The sequence below is a fragment of the Barbus barbus genome (genome assembly GCF_936440315.1).
Source record: "Barbus barbus genome assembly, chromosome: 33".
NCBI classification, from domain to species: Eukaryota; Metazoa; Chordata; class Actinopteri; order Cypriniformes; family Cyprinidae; genus Barbus; species Barbus barbus.
Window position 1 is genome coordinate 23,317,962 of NC_136761.1, and position 20,110 is coordinate 23,338,071.

The window sequence follows — 20,110 nt, forward strand, 5'->3', positions numbered from 1 at the left end:
CTCCCAGCTGGGTGACCAACTAAAACCAGCCAACCAGCTTAGGCTGGTTTTAGCTGTTTTCTTCAGCAGGGTAACCGTAATAATAATCATAATGGATGCAAAATAAACTTAATATAGCAAGAATATTATCAAATAGTTGCATTTTGCACGTAGAACACTAGAGGGAGCCACAGAACAGCAAATGCCAGTGTTGCATTGAGGTTTGCTCTTAGTACTAAGTTACCCACATCATACAAATGTTTTTAATTTCAGCATATTTTCAATACATGGAACCAATTAACGCAAAAGACTCAATAATCAGTGGAGTCAAAGAATTAGGCATATGCCCTGTTATAAAGCAGTGGCCATGTAGGTAATATGCCGCAGTACCTCTAGGGATTTGTTTCATTAGTTCGGCTTCTGTGTAAGATGGGTTTGAGAAAAGGGGACATGTCTCAGATGAAAACAATATGTACTGCACTGTACAAAAATCATGTATCTGCCTGTATCTTATGAAGGGGCAATAGTCCATATTTGCTACTTCAGTCATCAAAAGCTTATGAGCTACATGAGGGACAAAAACAATAAATATGGACACAAAATCAGCGGTTAGGGAGCATTCAGTGAATAAAAACCATTATGATTGTTGTTTGTTTCTCTGTGGAGAAACAGCAATTACAAGTTTGAATTCACTGATCCACAGATTCAATTCCTTTGAGGGCCAACACTAAGCCCATGTGCTTATGGTGCTTATGGTGTTTCAGTGGCAAGTTTATTTATGAAAAGTGCGTATAAATAGTGCAAGAGGATACTGTGTGGTCAGGGTCATCAGGTCGGGGGCTGTGAATCCTAGGAGGTGGAGAGATGAATAGCTGGCGTCGTCTTGGGAGGGACGGCGATGAGAGGTACTGAAAGGTCATGTTGAAAGTGATACACCCATAACTCAAGCCCCTGTCACCTTCCATTCACGCTGTCCCTTTCCCGTAACGTGCCGCCAGGCAAGCTTTACATCTTTGTTAAGACTTCAGTAGCCAGAGGAGGAATGTCTAGAGTCCACTCAGACCTGACGGATTCACTTTCCATCCTTAAATGTTTTGGTACTGATGACATAATAGCTAGGTTTGCTACATAGTTTTAAATGGATTGAATGTACTTAGCTGTGCTTCAAAGCAGTTAATGTGTTAATAAACATTATATAGAAATATATATTTTTAAAACTTTCCCATATTATATATACAGTAGACTACAGTGCAACAGTTTAGGGTCAGTAAGATTTTTATTTATTTTTTTGTAAAGAAATTAATTATTTTATTCAGCAAGGATGTTTTAAATTGATAAAAAAAAAAAACTGATTTTTATATTGTTACATTTTTTCCAAATTTAAAAATTCTAATAAATGCTTTTAAATTAAATACTAAAAAATGTGTATCATGGTTTCAAAAAATAAATAAACAAATAAAAATGAAGCAGCAAGACTATAGTTAACATTGATAATAATAAGAAATGTTTTGTGAGCATCAAATCAGCATATTAGAATAATTTTTAAAATATCATGTGGCACTGAAGACTGTAGTAATGATGTTGAATATTCAACTTTGCAATCATATAAATTATATTTTAAAATAGATAAAAACTGATATTATTATTTATATTATTTAAACATTAATATTTAACAATATTACAGTTTTTCTGTGTTTTGATAAATTAAATGCTGTATAAGAGACATTAAAAAAAAGAAAGAAAAAAGAGATAAAAAAAAAGAAAAAAAGAAAATCTTATCGACCCCAAACCAGTTCCCTTCCAGGAACTTTGAGCTGCGTCCGAAAACGCTATGGGAACGTCTTCAGCGTCACCACGCTCTGAATATCACATGTAATCAGTCCAATAGAAGGGCGAGGCGTCACGGGAGGGGTGACGTCACGACCAGGAAGTATCATCACGAGTGGGGACACACACACACACACAATCTGTGCGTGGTCCGCCCGGGTGCGAGGCATGCGGAGTCGGCTCTCGAGGGATCCTCAGATCCAACGCCCGCTCTCTGTGTTTGGAAGCCGCGTTTCTTCCCCCAGAGAGAGGGCTCGATGCCCCGCTTGTCTTCCTCCGAGGAGGTGGATGTGAAAGACGTCATGAGCTTTGTAAGCTGCAGTGTTTGCACAAGCATAAAGAGAAAAATAAAGCCGGTCCTGCTTCTGCCGTAAAAAAAAAAATAAAAGAGAGAAAAAAAAAAGGCAGAGCGGGGCTCGCAGAAAAGAAAAAAGGCTGATCTGGCTGGCGAGAGTCAGACGGGCATGTCCCTATCTCCTCCCGTATCCGCCAGATCTGACGCCCCGTCTCTCGGTTTGGAAGCGGTACTCTTCCACCCGAGACGAGGGCTCAACGCTTCGTCTCTCTTCCTCCGAGGAAGTTGATGTGACGAGCGTTGACGAGGTTTCGCCGCCTCTTTCGCCCCAGTTTGAGGAGCCACTTCTACACAGGAGCCTTCCGTTTTTCCCCGATCTCCTCACCGAGGTGTCGAGATCGCGGGTGAAACCTTTTCGTCCCGGCCATCCGACCATGAGCGCGGGTACAGGGCGGTGCCGTGGGTTGTGCAGACGCTTGCGAGCTATCTGTCTCCCTCTACGGCATCGTCTTTGAAGGCTCCTGCTCTGCTTATAACATCTTTGATGGGCAGAGGATGCGCGCTCTCTAAACTCAGGTGGCTGCTGGGCGGGCGCAGCCTCCTCCGCATACCAGCTCCTCGCGCAAAAAGGTCCTGACGGGCGAGCCCCAGGACCGTGGAGGGCGACCCCGCTTGCGACAGACGCTCCCTCGCCGGTTGGGGTGCGATCACGAGTGGCCACCCTGCCCGCGGTCTGTGGAGTGGTCGCCACCTGACGTGGCACATCAAGTGACTAGAGATCCTAGCAGTTTTTCCGTGCACTCAAGCACTTTCTCCCAGACCTAAGAGACCACCACGTGCTGGTGCGCACCGACAGCACGGCAGTGGTCTCTTACACCAACCACCAAGGAGGTCTGCGATCGCGCCCCTTGTACAAGCTGGCACACCAGATCCTTGTGTGGTCCCAGGGCAAGCTCCTATCACTGAGAGCTGTGCACATTCCTGGGTATCTCAATGTGGGAGCACAAGTCCTGTCGAGACAGGGACCGAGGCCCGGGGAATGGATGCTTCACCCCCGAGGTGGTGAAGCAGATTTGGAGAGTTTTTGGTCAGGCACAGGTGGACCTCTTTGCGACTCGAGAGTCAGCACAATGTCCCCTCTGGTTCTTGTAGCCCCTCCAGCTCCTCCGGGACTGGATGCTATGGTACAGACCTGGCTGAGGCCTCGTCTGTACGTCTCTCCCCCCGATTGCTCTGCTCCCGGGAGTTCTGGGCGAGAGTACACCGGGACGAGCCAGACAGGAGAGGCACAACTGTATGTGTCCAGTGCGAGCACTGGGCACGTACGTCCACAGAGCTGCTCTGTGGAGAAAGTTGGACCAACTGCTCGAGTGCTTTGGTCCGCCTAAGAGGGGTCTTCCTGCTACAAAGCCCACTCTTAGTAGGTGGATAGTGGATGCCATCCATCTGGCATACGAGGCCTCTGAGCAGCTCCCGTTCAGCCTTCAGGGAACCTGGGTTACATACGTAACCTGGTACGTTGTGCAGTTTTAGGAAAATATGAGAAAATATGACTCTGTATTTGTTTATTTTTTTGTTTGTGTTTTTTAATTACTGTAATAATTCACACAATCATCATAATATAATTTAAACAAGAAATCGGCATAAAACATGTGAGGGCTCTTTCTCATAATCTAGAAATACTTTGATATAGTTAATGTACTGTAAATTTTCAATAACAACAAAAGCCTGCACATAACACTTTTTTTGTCTGTAATTCTGATTAGAATCCTTTTGAGAACCATTTCTTCAGCTGTTGTATTTCCATTTCCTTCTTCCCTTCCCTCTTTCCATCCTTTTCTCTCTCTATCTCTCTCCTATGGTAAATACTACTATACTTTTACCATCAGTTTATAACATTCATTGCCCCCAGTTAAACAAACAAGCTACACAATACTGTGAATCACCTTCTCGAGGTCTTTGAAACAAAAATACACTGCACCAGAAATAACCTTGCAGGATAATAGAGCAGGTATTTATGCAAAAGTGTCTGAAGCAAAGGCTGGGTAAAATGGATTAGTGCCGCCCAGAGCCGCTGAGCAGCTCACCAGCAGCACTAATAACCTGTCCCCATATATTCAGTCATTCCCATCTGCTTTGATTTAATGCCTATTACCCAGCCTCCTCCTTAGCCTCTGAGCTCTGATTGGTCCACTTACGTGCTAAGCCCAGGCAGCTTATAGTATTTGTAAAACGTGAGACACAAAGAAAGCTTGTTCCTTTGCTGAAAGCAGTGTGCGTGTGTGTGTGTTTGCTTGGAGGATGTAAACCCACTCGGTACGTACCTTTCAGAGCAGGTTCATCATCACAGAGGGTCTCCATCCTGTGGACGGTTAAACACAAAGAGGGCAGTCTGGCACCCCAGAGGAAAGAAAAGATCACAAGCAGGAGATTTGAACTGGATAGCAGCAGGCACTACAGAAGAGGACCCGGAGTCTGGACTGAAACAAGAACTGACTGATATACGTGTTTTGGATAACAGCTGGGGATGATATGATCTCTCATGTGGAGGACGCAGAGGCCAATGAGCTTATGAATGAGCTTGTGCTTCTGTCTGTGAAAGAAAGAAAGACATCCAACACCACTGCCAAACAGAGCCAAAATGCCTTCATTTAAAGGTAATGTGTCTTTTTGCTTTATGCTAAATTCTTATCTGTTTATATTGAATGGGGAAAATGTTATTGTATTCTCCGTTGTAACAGAATTTAAAGCACTGAATCTATGTGCAAACATGTATGTACATGAGTTTCTTTATTGACAAAAGTTGCCTCTAGTTAATAGGACAGATTCTTTATTATAGAAATACTCAGAGTAACATGTATCCCATTTTCCCCTTCTCAGCTTCAAGCACTTTAAACAGCTTATAAGGCTTGTTGCCTTCTGGAAAGACATGCAACGACGTGGAACACTGATGTTTAATCCTTGTTGACAGAAAACTCCATAATACAGTACATGGATATCGTTACATAACATCGTGTCCACTCTTGGCATCATTTTTCAGTCTTAAATTGATGCTTTTTGATACATCATTTGAGTCTTTGGAACCAGTGAATGATATCTAAAACTGAACAGAGGGTTATAAGATGAGCTCTTTGTGATATATTAAACTGACTAGTTTTTTTTTTTTATTCTTTCCCAAATTTAAGAGTTGTTAATAATTGCATTAAAGTCTTTGATGGTTGTTCAGACAGTCCAATAATAGGAGCTTTATGCACTATTTAGTTACACAGTAAGTTTCTCTGGTAACGAAGATACCTCTTTGTGTTAAACGTCTAGGAGGTGACAAAGTCAGACAGACTTTGCAGGGTGTATTTCTAGGCCTCTGACACTCAGCTGAGTTAGCTTTTAGCCCCTAAGATCAGGCCACATGACTGGTGCCAGGACCCTGCTGCTAACAAAGTCAGCCAGAGGTTACTGTCATAGGGCAGCATAACGTCACTGTATCTCTATTACTGATTCTATAGCTGTGATCAGAGATACTGCATGTTAGAATTAGCCATGGGGAACTGCTGGGCAAAACATTTTCCAATTTAGTGTTTTATTAATTTTGTTGTGGATTTTGTCATTTTTATTTATTTATTTACTGTATTCATTCATTCATTCATTCATTTTTAATGTCTATATAGTTTTTTTTCAGTTTTAGTTTTATTTCAGTACATCGGTATACTAATTCTATTTGTTAGCCTACTCTACACAGCATTTCTCTCATAACAAGTACGACAAGTGCTGCTTGAGCACAGACCTGTTAGTACACAGGTTTTATTTTTGGTTCACAACAGGACACAACTGTTTAGACTGAGGAGCAATCCAATAACCTGATTAATCAGACCCGCTGTGCTGATTAACCCTTATATAACACCCACCTCAAGACAGCGGGGTCCAAAAGTCTGAGACCATCGTGAAAATCAGAAATGTTTCTTTACCCTGAAAAATAATTAAAAAGAGAAAAATATTTAAATATCAAAGGAAGTTATGATGTAAAACAAATAAGAAATATTTAACATTCTGAGTCACGAATGTTACATTGATCATGTGTATCTTTGCACATACAGAAGCTTTCGTTCCACTAAAGCTCAAGGTGCTCTTTGGATCATTATAATGATTTCATGATTATCAAGTTGTACATCAAACTTGCCAGAAAAACAAAACCACTAGAAACTTTGAAATTCAATTAATTTTCAAACAATTTTCAAAAAAACAAGTAAATTAGGAGGGGAAAACGCATAAGCATCTTAGTCTCCGACTTTGACAGCACTGAAAAATAAATCATCAAAAAACACATTCATAATGTCATAAGTAGTAGATGCATAAATTTATTTCATTTTATTGCTCCTGTGATCTATCCTCTTACTTTTTCTTCTGACATATAATAGGACTGATCCTTCGGAAACAAACCTACTTTCAAGATGAGTTTTTAATCAGTTAATTCCCTTTATCCCTTTCTTCTCCTTGAGTAAGACTTTTGCTGTTAGCGCTCACTTACAACATTACCGGCATGTGTGAGAGGTTCATGTTTTGCGCTCATCTGTAATTCAGCAATTGTTGACAGGAATACACCTAAAAACATTCCTTTTTGGTGAAAATGCACTATAAAGAAAGCTACAATTCAGTGGTATGTGCAGCAGCAACGTGAAACCCAATAAGCACTCAATAAGTATTCGGTTACAGGAGATTTCACTGGATTTAGTTTCCTGTGAACTCCAGGCCTTGGTGGGGTTTGCCAGTATTGTGTATAGGTGTGTAGGCAGGTATGACCTGCTTTTCCCAGCCTGTGGCTCCAGACTAGTCCTTCACCTCTCTTAAGTCATTGTATAGGGCCAGATTCTAATTACAGCCTGAGTGGGTGTGTGAGCAGAGCAACAAAGGAAGAGCAACATGGAAGCCTCTGTAAGGTGGACAGAGGATGCTCTGTCCGCAGGTAAAACTATCCTTTTGGAGCTCCAGTAGCAATCACAGAGCTCTGTTGAAGGGGGAAGGGGGTAATTTCTGACACCCTGATGAGGGAAACTTTATTCACTATACCGTCTCAAGAACAATGGAAGGAGCTCTGCTAAATATGTCAGCTGATAAGGTGGTGTCAGGCGCTTGTAAAAGATGTTACTTTAGCTTTGGGATCATGTTCATGAGGGTTATCCTCATGAGGAAAATTCACAAAAGAATAACAAGATCGATTAGAAATTCCTAAAGCATCCTCTGGGAAGTTTCGCTGTCTTGCTGCCACAAAGTCTTGTTATTTCACACCTACAGGCTACTGTATTGAGTAATTTATGTCAGTTGGATGGCACTGCTGTTGTTCAATTGATTTTTTTTAATCACCACTGACAAGATGTACAATGCAGGCACGTAATAGCATTTTTATAGGAGTGAGGTTATTAGATTTAGCTCAGGCCTAAAAATGAGGTCATAAAAACAGAATTTCCCCAGGGTCAACTTAAGTCCTTCAATAAGCGAGCACCTCTATAGTAAGATAAAAATGAACAGTCAGCAGGCTATTAACACAAAATAAACCACTAAAGGGTGATCAGGACTCTGATGCAAAGCTGAGGGTCTTGTATCATGCTGAAGGGTTAATTTAGCAAAATTATTTTAATATGTGCAAAGAGACTGCAGGGTGATAAAAGACATGAACAAAACATTTTTGTTGTGGAGCTAGACTACAGTTTTTTTAATGTCTACTTCATATAAACTACCAGTAGGGGGCAATATCACTTCCCACAAAATCCCAGTTGTATGTTTCTGGCCTAAGGGGGTAGAGGAAATAGATGGGATGTCCATTTATCTCTGCTCTCATTTCCTCTCTCCAATAGCTATTAGTGGATCACATTAAAAAAAAGGCTATTTTTGTCATAAATTAGTGCTGTGTGCATCGAAAATTCAGTCGTGCAGCTACATTTTTTGGTAATATTCTTGCTTTGTATTGTATAGTACAATGCTAAAACACTGTGTTCAGTTCATATAATGTAATGTAATAATATAATATAATAGTACTTGTGTCCTATATTTCTCCAACAGCTGCTTATAAACCCTAAAAATAAATAAAATATTTCCATGTGAAAAAGATTAACATAAGTGGAATGTTAGCAATCCTTAAAGAGCTGAATAAAGCCACTGAGTCAGCTCCTGTGTTTTGAAATGACTGTGAAATGGTACACACTGTGTATTGAGATAGAAGGTAAAACTTTAGAATGGACTGTTAGTAAGTGGTATATTGAAAGAAATCAGTGAGATTAGTCATATACCGCTCTGTTAATATACACTGACGGTAAAAGCACTTATCCATTGGTATAGTCAACATTGTGCTATCTGAAATGAAGCATTACTGATTATCTTCCTCTCTGGGTTTCTATCAAACCCTGTCTGGTCTCTTGAAGGTGACAAAGTGCAAAGCGTAGTGGTAGTTGACAGTTTGCCGGTTAAATTTAGATGTGTGAGCGAATGTCTGACAGGCTCAAGCAACCCTAGCAGGGACAAGGAAACTCCCAAAATGGTACTTGATGAAATATGTGGCATGTCTGCAGGGTGACCTGCTTAATGCGATCAGAGTAACAGAAGGCAATGGAGGTATCAGATTAATTCCTATTGATGTTTTGGTTTGACCTGTTTTACAAAAAAATTAACAATACTAGTGATGAAGTGATTTAGACCAATTCAAAACTGTAACTAAAGGTACAGTCCACCCAAAAATGTTATTCTAAACCTGTATAACAGAAGATATTTTGAAAAAGGTATGTGGCATACAGTATGTAGTACCCACATTGCAGATCATTCTGCCAATAGCCAGGATTATGTAATCAGATTCCAAAAATTAAGTACTTGTAATAATATTACATTTTAAAATGCTGATAGTGAGATTAGTGTTACCTTTTATGGATTACATATTATTCACACAAAGTAAATTATTCAAATTGTATTTATTTATTTTTTTCATGAACCACAGTTTGGGAAATCCTGCTGTAATATAATGCTTAATGCATTTCAGTATATGGATAACATAAAGAATGGAATATATATTATTTCTCTATGTTTTTTAATCAGTATGGTGCACAATAATCACATTCAAGTGCATATAAATCAAAAGTAATCTAAAACTAATTAAAAAGTACCCAGATTACATTACGTTACTTATAATCAGTATCGGATTACAATTTGTAAGCAATCTACAAGCACTGCCAATAGCTTCTTTCTTTCTTTCTTTCTTTCTTTCTTTCTTTCTTTCTTTCTTTCTTTCTTTCTTTCTTTCTTTCTTTCTTTCTTTCTTTCTTTCTCCGACTCAATGAAAGCCAATGGTGTCCAGTGTTGTTTTGGACTCCATTGATGTTCATTGTATGGATAAACACATTCTTCTATCATCTTTAATTTTCTTCAGAACAAATTGGGTGAGTATTATTATTTATTATTATTATTTTTGGGCCAAAGTGGTCATAAAAAATAAATAAATTTACATGATTTGATTTAAAAGCAATTAAAACTAGTTTCCAGTGTCTGTTGATTTTTACAGTGCATGAATATGTTACCACTAATCAGCACTTTGGTTAATTTTTCATAAAGCAGCACATCTTCCCAAGAGAAGCGATTTGGCAATACACTTACAACAGCCAAATGTCCCAGACAAATCCATAGATGTGCACTAAAAGTGGAAGATAAGTGATGGTTTAGTTTGCTTTGCTTAGAAATAATGCTCATTTTCTCTCACAACAGCCAAAACACTATCATCACCAGAAACTTTAATGAATGGTCCGTTGTCGTTTCTACAATGAGCTTCCTCTCAACATCATCACACAGAGTGGATACCTCCAGGAAAACATTCCTCAGTAAATATCCACCACAAGGGAGGGGTACTGCGCTATTCATTACCATCCCATGATAAAGCATGCTCTCTGTTGGCTGTTACTATGACTACCAAGATCTTCTCCAAACCAATGAGAGCCCTTCACTTCTGTCGACCCAAAACAAGTGCACTGAGAAGGGGGTCGGCATGTCTCATCATTGATCCGCGTTTTCAATCTCTTGAGTCAAGAAAGCGCGTCTGAAATCGGAATATTGTGTCCGAGCAGCCATCGCGCTTGTTGAGAGGGACAATAATAATAGACTGCTTGCCGAGAAGCTGCGCGAGAGTGTTTTTGATGCAAACACACGTGTGTGCTTTCACTTAACGGGAAAATAATTTATGAGGGATTATAAACCGCGTTTGTTCAGTCTGCTGGATTGCACAATATATGGGAGGTAAGGACAGAAGGAACAATTTGCATTTATTTCACGTTGTAAAATTGCTTTTTGTATAAAAGTGTAATGCACTATAAAATTATATTTATCATTACAGTGTTATCATAAAATGTTTTGTATTTAACAGTGTGCACTAAATGCATGCATTACTGCACTCTCACACCTATGAAACTGTCAAGCGCGTGATGCACAGTATCATGTGAGAGCAGATGCATGAGATCCAGTAGACTGTATGGAAGTATCAGTGCTTTGCACACAGATGTGCTCTCTGTTGCAAGGTGCCTGATGGAAATGAAGTATTTAATGATTAAAGGACCCAGGACTTTGCCTGTACCTCCACTGGAGCTTTAAATGATCCCTCTGTCAATGGTTGCTGTGCAACTGTCATTAATGTGTCAGACTCTGATGTGCATCAGCAATAGCAAGGTCAAGGAGGTCATTAGAGATGTGCACTACGTCATAGACTAGGTGAGCTACATAATAATAATCTTCTTTATTAAAAGGGGATTTGATATCATTGTGCCATTTTTTTGTTTCATAGAATGACACGGTTCTTATTCGTAATATCACAAGTTCTATCGTTCTCATCATCTTTTTTTGGAAGACACCTATTTTAATATTATTATTTATGGTTATAAAAAGTTGGGTTAAGATTGAGTTGGTCTACTGCTATTGTGAGTGTCAAAGGTCATGATAAATGCCTTAACACCAGGGTTGCCAGGTTTTCACAACAAAACATGCCCAATTGCTACTCAATACTAGCCCAAAACTAGCCCTATTGCATTTCGACGGGGGTCCCGCAGTAAAAATCATGTTCCGGGGGGTTACATGTGTGTTTTTTGGCAGGGTTCCCCTGGTAAAATTCGAATTTCAGGGGCTAAATGTAACTTTTTTGTGGTCGTTTCAACACGCGGCAACAGTGTTAAAATAGCCCATTTCCACAGGAAAACCGCGGACTTGGTAACACTGCTTAACACTTAATTATTTCAATATTTTAACATGATTGCCATGAGTTACCCTTGTAAAAGAGAAGTACACTTGCATCATTTCAAAAAGAGTACTAATTAAGGAAATTAAAACATAGGGTTATATGCAAACTGTTTTTAGACACTTAATTGATTGTTATTTGCAATGAAATGAAATGTATTTTAGTTTAAATTGATATTAAATTAGTTGAACTTAGTGAACTAATGGGCAGTCGTGGCCTAATGGATAGAGTTGGGCTTGTAACCTGAAGGTCGTGGGTTTGAGTCTCGGGTCTGGCAGGGATTGTAGGTGGGGGAGTGAATAACCAACACTCTCTCCACCTTCAATACCACGACTGAGGTGAGACCCTTGAGCAAGGCACCGAACCCCCAACTGCTCCCCGGGCGCCGCAGCATTGGGTTAAATGCAGAGCACAAATTCCGAGTATGGGTCACCATACTCGGCCACACACCACTTCCCCTAATGTCAAATATCATTACTATGTCAAAAAGTACTTTTAAATAGGCCTTAAGTAACATTTTTATATGTAATTTCAAAGTTATTTATACTGTCTACTGAATTGTGTACCGATGGGTGTACTGATAAGCATTTATAGTAAAACATATATGTACTTAAGGATGTTAAGGACATTAAATCAAACATTTCCAGGATATTAAGGACATGGAATTTGTTAATCTCTAGTGTTGGATTCTGATGCTTCAATGTTCATGTATTTTTTCCCCTGCTGATCTAAATACCCTTGCAATTTGATTATTTGTGCTTTCTTCTTAAAAAAAAGAAAATATGTTTTTTCAAAACAAGCATGATGCGTAAGGAAATCCAGACCATGACAACATTGTTTCTCACTGTTAACCTTTATATATATATAGGACATAATTCACTTTTGGGAAAGTGTTTGCTAAGTCCTGGATCATGACCTGATACCTTCCTTTCAGCTACATTTTAAAGTCTCTGGTTGATGTAAGACCAAAGTCATCTCAGGCACGAGCATATGAGTGATGTTAGCTTTACTGGGTGGTTTTCTTTGGCTCAGGTTTGTGCTGACACCTTCAGTCTCTGCATGTTCTCTGAGCTCCTGGGTGACGGTATCTCTCTCGTAGGAGGGGGAAGCTCACAAGGTGTCAGCCCTTCTGTGCAGCTCTTACTCTCGTGAGCTTTTAGAAATAAAAGTCAATTTCAGCATGAAAAGTCTTTGCAGAGGCAATCATGTGTAAAATTTGTCCTGATGTGGTCTATAATGTTTAAGAACAAAACTGTAAGGAAAAAAAACTTTGAAATTCTTTTGGCCCTGATGTCTTCTTGAGGGTTCATTTGTTGCACATTATATTGAGTGGCAAGTTAATTTGTCTTCATAGAGTAGCAGCATGACTCCAGGACAACTTTTTTCACTCAGACACGCTGATAAACAAGAACTGTCACCGGCACAAAGTGTCAGAGATAAAAATAGAGGCAGCATCATGAGCTCGAATCACTAAAATGTATCTTAAGTGAACTTTTAATAAAAGTATGAGCTTAAGTGCACTTAAAATGGTATTAATAAAAAAACTGGTGAAAGTTAACAAAGACACCTGGACTTTTATTGTATAAATGTTACCTGACAATCATCCTTAGTTGTATGTAATAACGCATAGTATTTGGTATGCCCTGGCATACTTGAGATGTTTGACCACTCATAGAGATCTTCCTAAGCACAGATCTGTATATGTTGTCACTTTTCCCCAGAGGCGTGGAGTAACTTTCCAGCCTGCAGACGTGCATGTCTCCATCTGAAAATAGCTCGAACTACAGCACTTGCTCTGAGAGGGGGCTTGCCTCTCACTTTCTTACATCTTTTGCCTCCAGAAACCAGCTGCAGTCTGGGACTTTAACCCTGAAACGCAGCGGATCCTCTGGGCTAAAGTGAGAAGTGTGGACGTGGAGCCTGCTGCCTGTCAGCTCGACCCAGCGCCTTTCAGTCCTAATGCCTGGTAAGAAACTGCCTTTCATTTTGTTTGCGATTGTGTATATATTTTTGCAAATATTTGTATTCTTTTTAGTAAGGTGTGGTATAGGGAAGAAGTCTTTTCCCATAAATATCACATAAGAATTACCTTCAATAATAAAAAGTCTGTAAATATAATAAAAAGGCTGTAAAGTGCTGTGTAGAAAAGAAATACAGTATTTAGTATTAAGCACATATTAAAAAGACAAATATGAAAAGAAGGGAGTCAATTATTACATTTTATAATGCAGTACTAATGATTTTATTGATATTATAATTATTATTAGGGACAGTCTAAAAATGGAGCCTAAATGGAGGTTTGAATGATTGCTATTTTCTACCAATAAACAATAAATAATGATAAATGTGTATTTCCCATGAATTACAGAAGCATATTTGTTCTTAGCAAGAACTTGAATAACAGGGTTGAATAGTTGAGACTGTAGAAAGGGTCAAAATAAAGTTATTGTATTTCTTGAGTGTCACATTTCTAAATTATATTTTAAATTTATTTATTTATAGTAATAAAAACAAAAATCAAGCAGTAACGGTTGTGCACAAAATGCATGACAGTTAATATTATATTGTTGGTATTTAAAATGAGTTTATAATACTTTTTTATGACAGTAAATTAAACATAAATTCACAATAAAATCACAATGTTGTATGATTTTAATTGTTAGATATTGTCGACTAGGTAAAAACCTCTGAGGTCAGACGAGCCAAAACATTTGACATTTGATGTGTTTAAAACTAGCTACTTTTCATGCTAGATTAATTTTATGTTAGATAATAGTTTATTTAACATATGAAATAAAAATTATTTTTTAAAAATGATCAGTATTTGTGAAATGTGCCAGAATGCCATAGGTAGCAGCAATGCTTAATGCATTTCAGGGCAGCGGCTTTAGAAATTATAACCTAAAACACAGTGAAAAAAGTTTGTAAAAGTTCTAGCATAAAACACTATAGAAAATATCTAGGTGAAAAAGAATATTAAATTATATACATGCCTCTGTCAGTTAGTTCTTACTTCCAGAGCAATTCCTGTGTCTGTACTGGCCCAAAACAGAATAGCCAGCCTTTACTGATTCAGTCCAGACAGATGTATCGCATACACGGTTTGAAATAAGACGGCCTTGTCATACTTAAAAAGAGCCTTTGTTACAATCTGCCATCTCTCTGACAACATTTCTTAATATCAGCTAAATTGCATTTCACTCTGTAATGCAAGGCATCCATTGATTAACTGTCCATCACAAAGCCACAATCCTTTCAACGTGACCTTATGTTCTTTTTCTCATTTTAGTTTCATAAAAATGCACATGCATGGTACTCCTGTGATTTATGCTAGGGAATGTTTGAGACAGAATTGAAGGAGCTTTGAGAGGTCAAATGTGACATACAGCATAACGCACATTGGGCGCAATATCAGCACAGAAGCATGAAAAGCTGTCATGAAGATGTCTTACAGGAGGCAGACTCTGGGCCCGCTCCTGTTTTTGTTATGGGGGAGGGCTCTTTCGTGACTGTGGTATTTTTAACTTTGTATAATAAAGGAGCGCCCAGTCCCTGTTTCCTGAAACTGAACCCTTGTTATACTTTTAACTCACAAGCACACTATAGGACTGGACAATATAGTAAAAAGATTATATCATATTAATAATTATCACTTTAAACTTTGCACAACATTCAATGTATATTTCTCAGAATTGTTGCATTTTCTCTGATTTTCTGTTCTTTTCAATTAAAGGAATCAACCAAACAGCCATCGTAGCCTGTTAAATTCAAAAGTAAATTAAAATCTATTTATAAAAGTCAAGACTGGTTTTACTAACTCTCACAAAATTTGCACAGAAGAATTACTCAGAAAAAATATTTAATCGTTTGCATCCATGCACCCATATAACTACCAATAGAAAGGTATAGGACTAACATTTTTGTATGAATTTGATAAATGATTCAATTAAGTTTTGAATCAATTCACTTACATTCAATTCAAGTCAACATTCAAATGAATAAGTGAAGTTTTAAACTAATTCACTTGAACTGATGGTAAATAAAATGCTGTCGTCATGTACTCACCCTCAAGTCGTTCCAAACCTGGATCTATTTCTTCTTTAGATTACAAAAGAAGGTATTTTGAAGAATGTTGAAGACCAAACTACATTTGGTTTACATGTTGAAAAGCAAACTACACTAAAACCCATTGACTTCTATTGTATGGAGAAAAAACACTGAGAAATTTCACAAAATATCTTCTTTTATGTTATATAGAGGAAAAAATCATACAGGTTTGCAATGACATGAAGGTGAGCAAATTACATTTATTTATTTTTTTGTACATTTTGAGTGAACTATCCCTTGAAGTTTTAATCAGAGTCTTAACAGACTCTCCAGCAAGTCACAATGAATCAAAAGCAATAGCCTATATGATAAATTAAAAGGGCACTGAAATCATCCCAATAATCCACGAGTGCTTCATTATATATTGTCAGCGAATCATATTCAGATATTGCTCAACCCTAGTATACTCTGTACAGTAACACAATAAAGACCTGTTGAATAAATAATCTGTTAAATAGCATGAATCTATAATCCTTTTAGATCTGCTCAGAAATGTTTGAGAGCCAATTAATTGTTTGCTAAAGCATTTAGGCCTGTTTGAAGAGTTTTGAAACAATGCTGTGGATTTTCTAGTTGAATGCAAAAGGCCCAAGGCCTATTGAGCTTCTCTTTGATATCAGGTGGCTGTTTAAATCAGATTGTTTTGAATGATGTATTGGAGCAACTATACAGGATGTCAACCGATTGGCTGGCATACACATGGTGATATCATGTCAAAGGACTAGTAGACTTAGCAGTCTGTCACTTTGGGTGCCCTCCAGAGGTTAAACACCTAATTAACAGATGGATCTTCCAGCCCAAGGGAGTGCTTCTGTCGGAGGAATGGGTCCAACTGGTTTTGTAAATGTCAGCCCATTTAGATATTTGTCAGATTGCGTCTAGGAGAAGGTGCTGGCATGCTGAGTGCTGGCTGCTTATCTTGGCTCTCAGGTCGGGTCCCTATTTCGCTGGCCGTTTTATGTATACATTATGAGACCCTCTAAAAGCCTTCCTCTCTTTACAAAGCACAGAGCTTCTTACTAAAAGATGAATAAAAAAGACAGGTTTTGCAATTGTTTTGAAGGGTATTTCTATCTGTAGACATCGGCTAATGTGCACTTTGTCAGACTAAACATTCAGAAGACATGCTGAAGATGCCATACAGGGCGACACTACCAAAAAAGGAAAGACGCCAATGTTTAGGATAAAACAGACGTAAGAACAACATTATACTAACCTATATCTCAGATTATCATTTATTGTTTATGTTGAAGTGATAATATATTTTCAGCACATTGTTGGTGGTCTTTGGAACCACGAATAATGACTACATGGATTCTGTCTAGCCTATATGAAAAACATATTGCATTTCTGTGTGGTAAATATCACACAGGGCTCAAAAAGTAATATGTATAAATCTGTTGTCACAAAACACTAAACAATATTCCTAAAAGATATTTTACATACTGTAAAGGAGACTGTTCCTTAGCATCACACCTGTGCACAATCTCATGAGCCTTCTATATTGCTGGACATAAAAATTGTCCAGCAATAAAAATTGCTGTATACTTTTATTATGATTGTGTATTGTTAAAATAAATAAAACTTCAAATTGCTCACAGTTTCAGCCATAGGATGTAAACAATGTTAACATGATTTTAGTATGAAAAAATCACTTACTAGACTTTGTGCAAATAATAAAAAAAAAAAAGTAAAATAGCAACGCAATGCCATAAACCCAAAAAACCTAAAACCTGTTGCCATAGCAACTAGCAGAAATGAAATGTTTAAGTTGAATTACCAAAATTACTCAATTAAAAACTGAAATAAAATAATAGAAAATAAATAGAAATATTTACAAAAATAAAACTAAAAATGACAAGCACATAACAAAATTACTAAAACATAAAAATGCCATAAACCCAAAAAACCTAAAACGACTGTAAAAAATATGATTTACACAGGCTGTGTCCAAATTCAGGGTCTGCATCCTCCTTAGGATCCTTCCTACCCGGTTGAAGGAGGAGGGATCCTCCGACGTCCGCAAAACCCGGAAGTCGGTGTTTGTGAATTTGGACAGCCTACCCTTCTTTCAGTTCCCTCCCTTACCCGTTACTCATATCCTGTCGCCTAGCAACCGTGACAGCGCCAAGCAAGAAGCGGGAAAATGGACAAACAAAGAGTTATTCTCCTCATTTTAATTCTTTTGGAAGAAATAAAGCAATTAAATAAATTAAATACTTTCTTTGCTCGTTGTCGGAGAGTTTTTTATATCAGACTACAAGACAGTCACATCCAGGTAAGCCATTATAGCCTATTTTTATTTGTTTTTAAGTATTCTACTAATTTCTCCTACAAATTCATTGAGCCGAAGCATAAACTTTAGCTTGTTTTGTCAGAGAAACTCCTCTCCCACTCCGCTACCGCTCGCTTCGTCCGCCATTACGCTCTGCCGAAAAGAATTATGGGATAGGTAGGACGGGAAAGGATCCACCACACCCATCCTTCCAATTCGGGGAAAAGGAGGACGTATTTGTGGGCCGCATTTGAAGGATCCTACGAATTTGGACAGCCTTCGTCGCGGCGCTGTGACGTAACATCCTTCAAATGAGTACTCCGAAGGATGCAGACCCTGAATTTGGACACAGCCACAGTTTTGCAGCTCAAATAAAACAAGTTTTAACAGAAGGTCACATTTCTGCTTTACAATTGGCCCCATTCACTAACCCTAATTTTTGTTGGGGGTTTTTCCAAAAGGAAAATGAGAGATAAAGTTGATTTCTGATCAACTTTATGCTACAAATGTTGTTGATAACTTGCAGTGAACCCAAAATACTAATTTTATGTTTTTTTTTTTTTATCATTTAAATTAAAAAAAGACTATTTGTAGACTCCCTTAAAAGTCTTATCTGATATATATATATATATATATATATATATATATTTTTTTTTTTTTTTTTTTTTACAGCAGTCTAAGCTTATCTTTAAGACATGCTTCAAATTCCATAAAGGAGCAAAATCAGTAAAGCAGCTACTGTAGTTAAGCAAGAATCTTCCTGGAAACTCTTCAACTCTGAACCTTTAGTGTGGCTGTTGAAGATTGTTTTGTCGAGGGAAGCTGTGGCTCTCGAGCTCCAGCTGTTTAAATGTTAAGTGTCTGATTGAGATGTTGCTGACCAATGTGTTGGCCACACGAGCACTCAGGGGCACCTGCTGATTCCACCAGCTGGATCACAGCAGAGACTTTGGCAGATGTCCCAATATCCTCCTCTCAACAACTTTCTAGCTAAGGACAATATCTAACCTCTCACACTCACATGGATGCCAGTAAATCCTTTATTGGCACAAACATGCTAAATCACAAGGGACTCTTTTAACTCAATCCCTTCTCTTGTGGGAAGATCATGTGCTATGCACTTTGCACAGTCATTTAACCCCAGTGGGGAACATGTAGACTCGCAGTCCCCAACCAGGAATGGCCTGTGCCATATTTGGATTGTGAACCACTCAAAGTTGCATGAACCAAAAGTTCTAGCAGCATAAGGCTTGAAAATAGCAGTTGTTCGAGTATGTTGTGCACAACTCTGATTCATTACTCAAAACTAAATTTGGAGTAGTTATCAACATGATGGTTTTATTGTACTGATCGCATGTGTGTTCATTCCATTAAGTTCAATGCAGCTATGTCATGGCCAAAAATATCGGCACCCTTGCAGGGCTCTATGCTTACTTTTCTTTTTTTAATTTAACAAATTTAGGAGCATGGTCAAAAATTTAGGAGCACTTTCAAATCAATAATCAAAAATTCTGATCAAATATGAACCTTCCCATTACGAGGTGATATTTGACTCCTTAAAGTGATTTACAGGGAATTTTGTTTTTACTTTTGTAATGGCATTTTTCTAACTTTATTAAAAGTATGTCATCTTTTATTTCAAATTCAAAAAATATAAGCTTTTTATCATTTCTAATTAAAACAACAGAATAAAAACAAGTAGAATAAGAAGTAGATAAAATAAGGTACCAATCAAATGAAATCAGTATTTAAGAAATAAATTTGTACTACAGAGGTGGCACAGAAGAACACACAAGTGGCTGTAGGTGTATTTTCAGATGTTTAATGAGGCTCAGAGGTTGCATAAGTGCAATTAAATTCATAAATTCATGTTGAGGTTAATGTTTTAAATATACAATTTTGAATGTAGAAATATTAAATGATTTAAATAACAGAAAAGATACGTTAAAAATTAAACTAAAACTGCCAGCAGGTGGCGGTCACTGATTTGATCACTGAATCATTCATTTAATTGATTCGTTCGAACGGCTGATTCATTCAGGAACGAAGCATCTGACTGTCTTTGTGAATGGGTAATTGAATTATTGACTCATTAGATTTGTTTAAAAACGCAGTTCATTCATAAACGAAACGCCGCTGTGTTTGATTTATATATTTACCAAGGGTGCTGATATTTTTGGCCATGACTGTACATATTGGAGACCAAGGAAAGTTGTTGTATTTTAAGCCCCTTTTTTTTTTTTTATTAAGATTAAGATTTTTGAAGAATCATGTGACACTGAAGACTAAAGTAATGATCCTTTGAAAATGTTGCTTTGTCATCAAAATAAAATAAAAAACCTGTTATTTTCAATTGTATTTATATTTTATTTTTACT

At 37.9% G+C, this 20,110-nt stretch overlaps 1 protein-coding gene across 1 annotated transcript in view; it reads left to right on the forward strand.

Annotated features, from left to right (window-relative positions):
* The first annotated feature begins 4,363 nt into the window (after nt 1-4,363).
* Nucleotides 4,364-20,110, forward strand: part of LOC306853608 (sorbin and SH3 domain-containing protein 2-like) — a 57,389-nt gene continuing 41,642 nt past the window's right edge. Inside the window, exons 1-2 of the mRNA XM_079391143.1 lie at nt 4,364-4,758; nt 13,193-13,317. Of these exons, the coding sequence (XP_079247269.1) occupies nt 13,311-13,317 (7 nt within the window). The 5' untranslated portion in view covers nt 4,364-4,758; nt 13,193-13,310. The remainder of the gene's footprint in view (nt 4,759-13,192; nt 13,318-20,110) is intronic.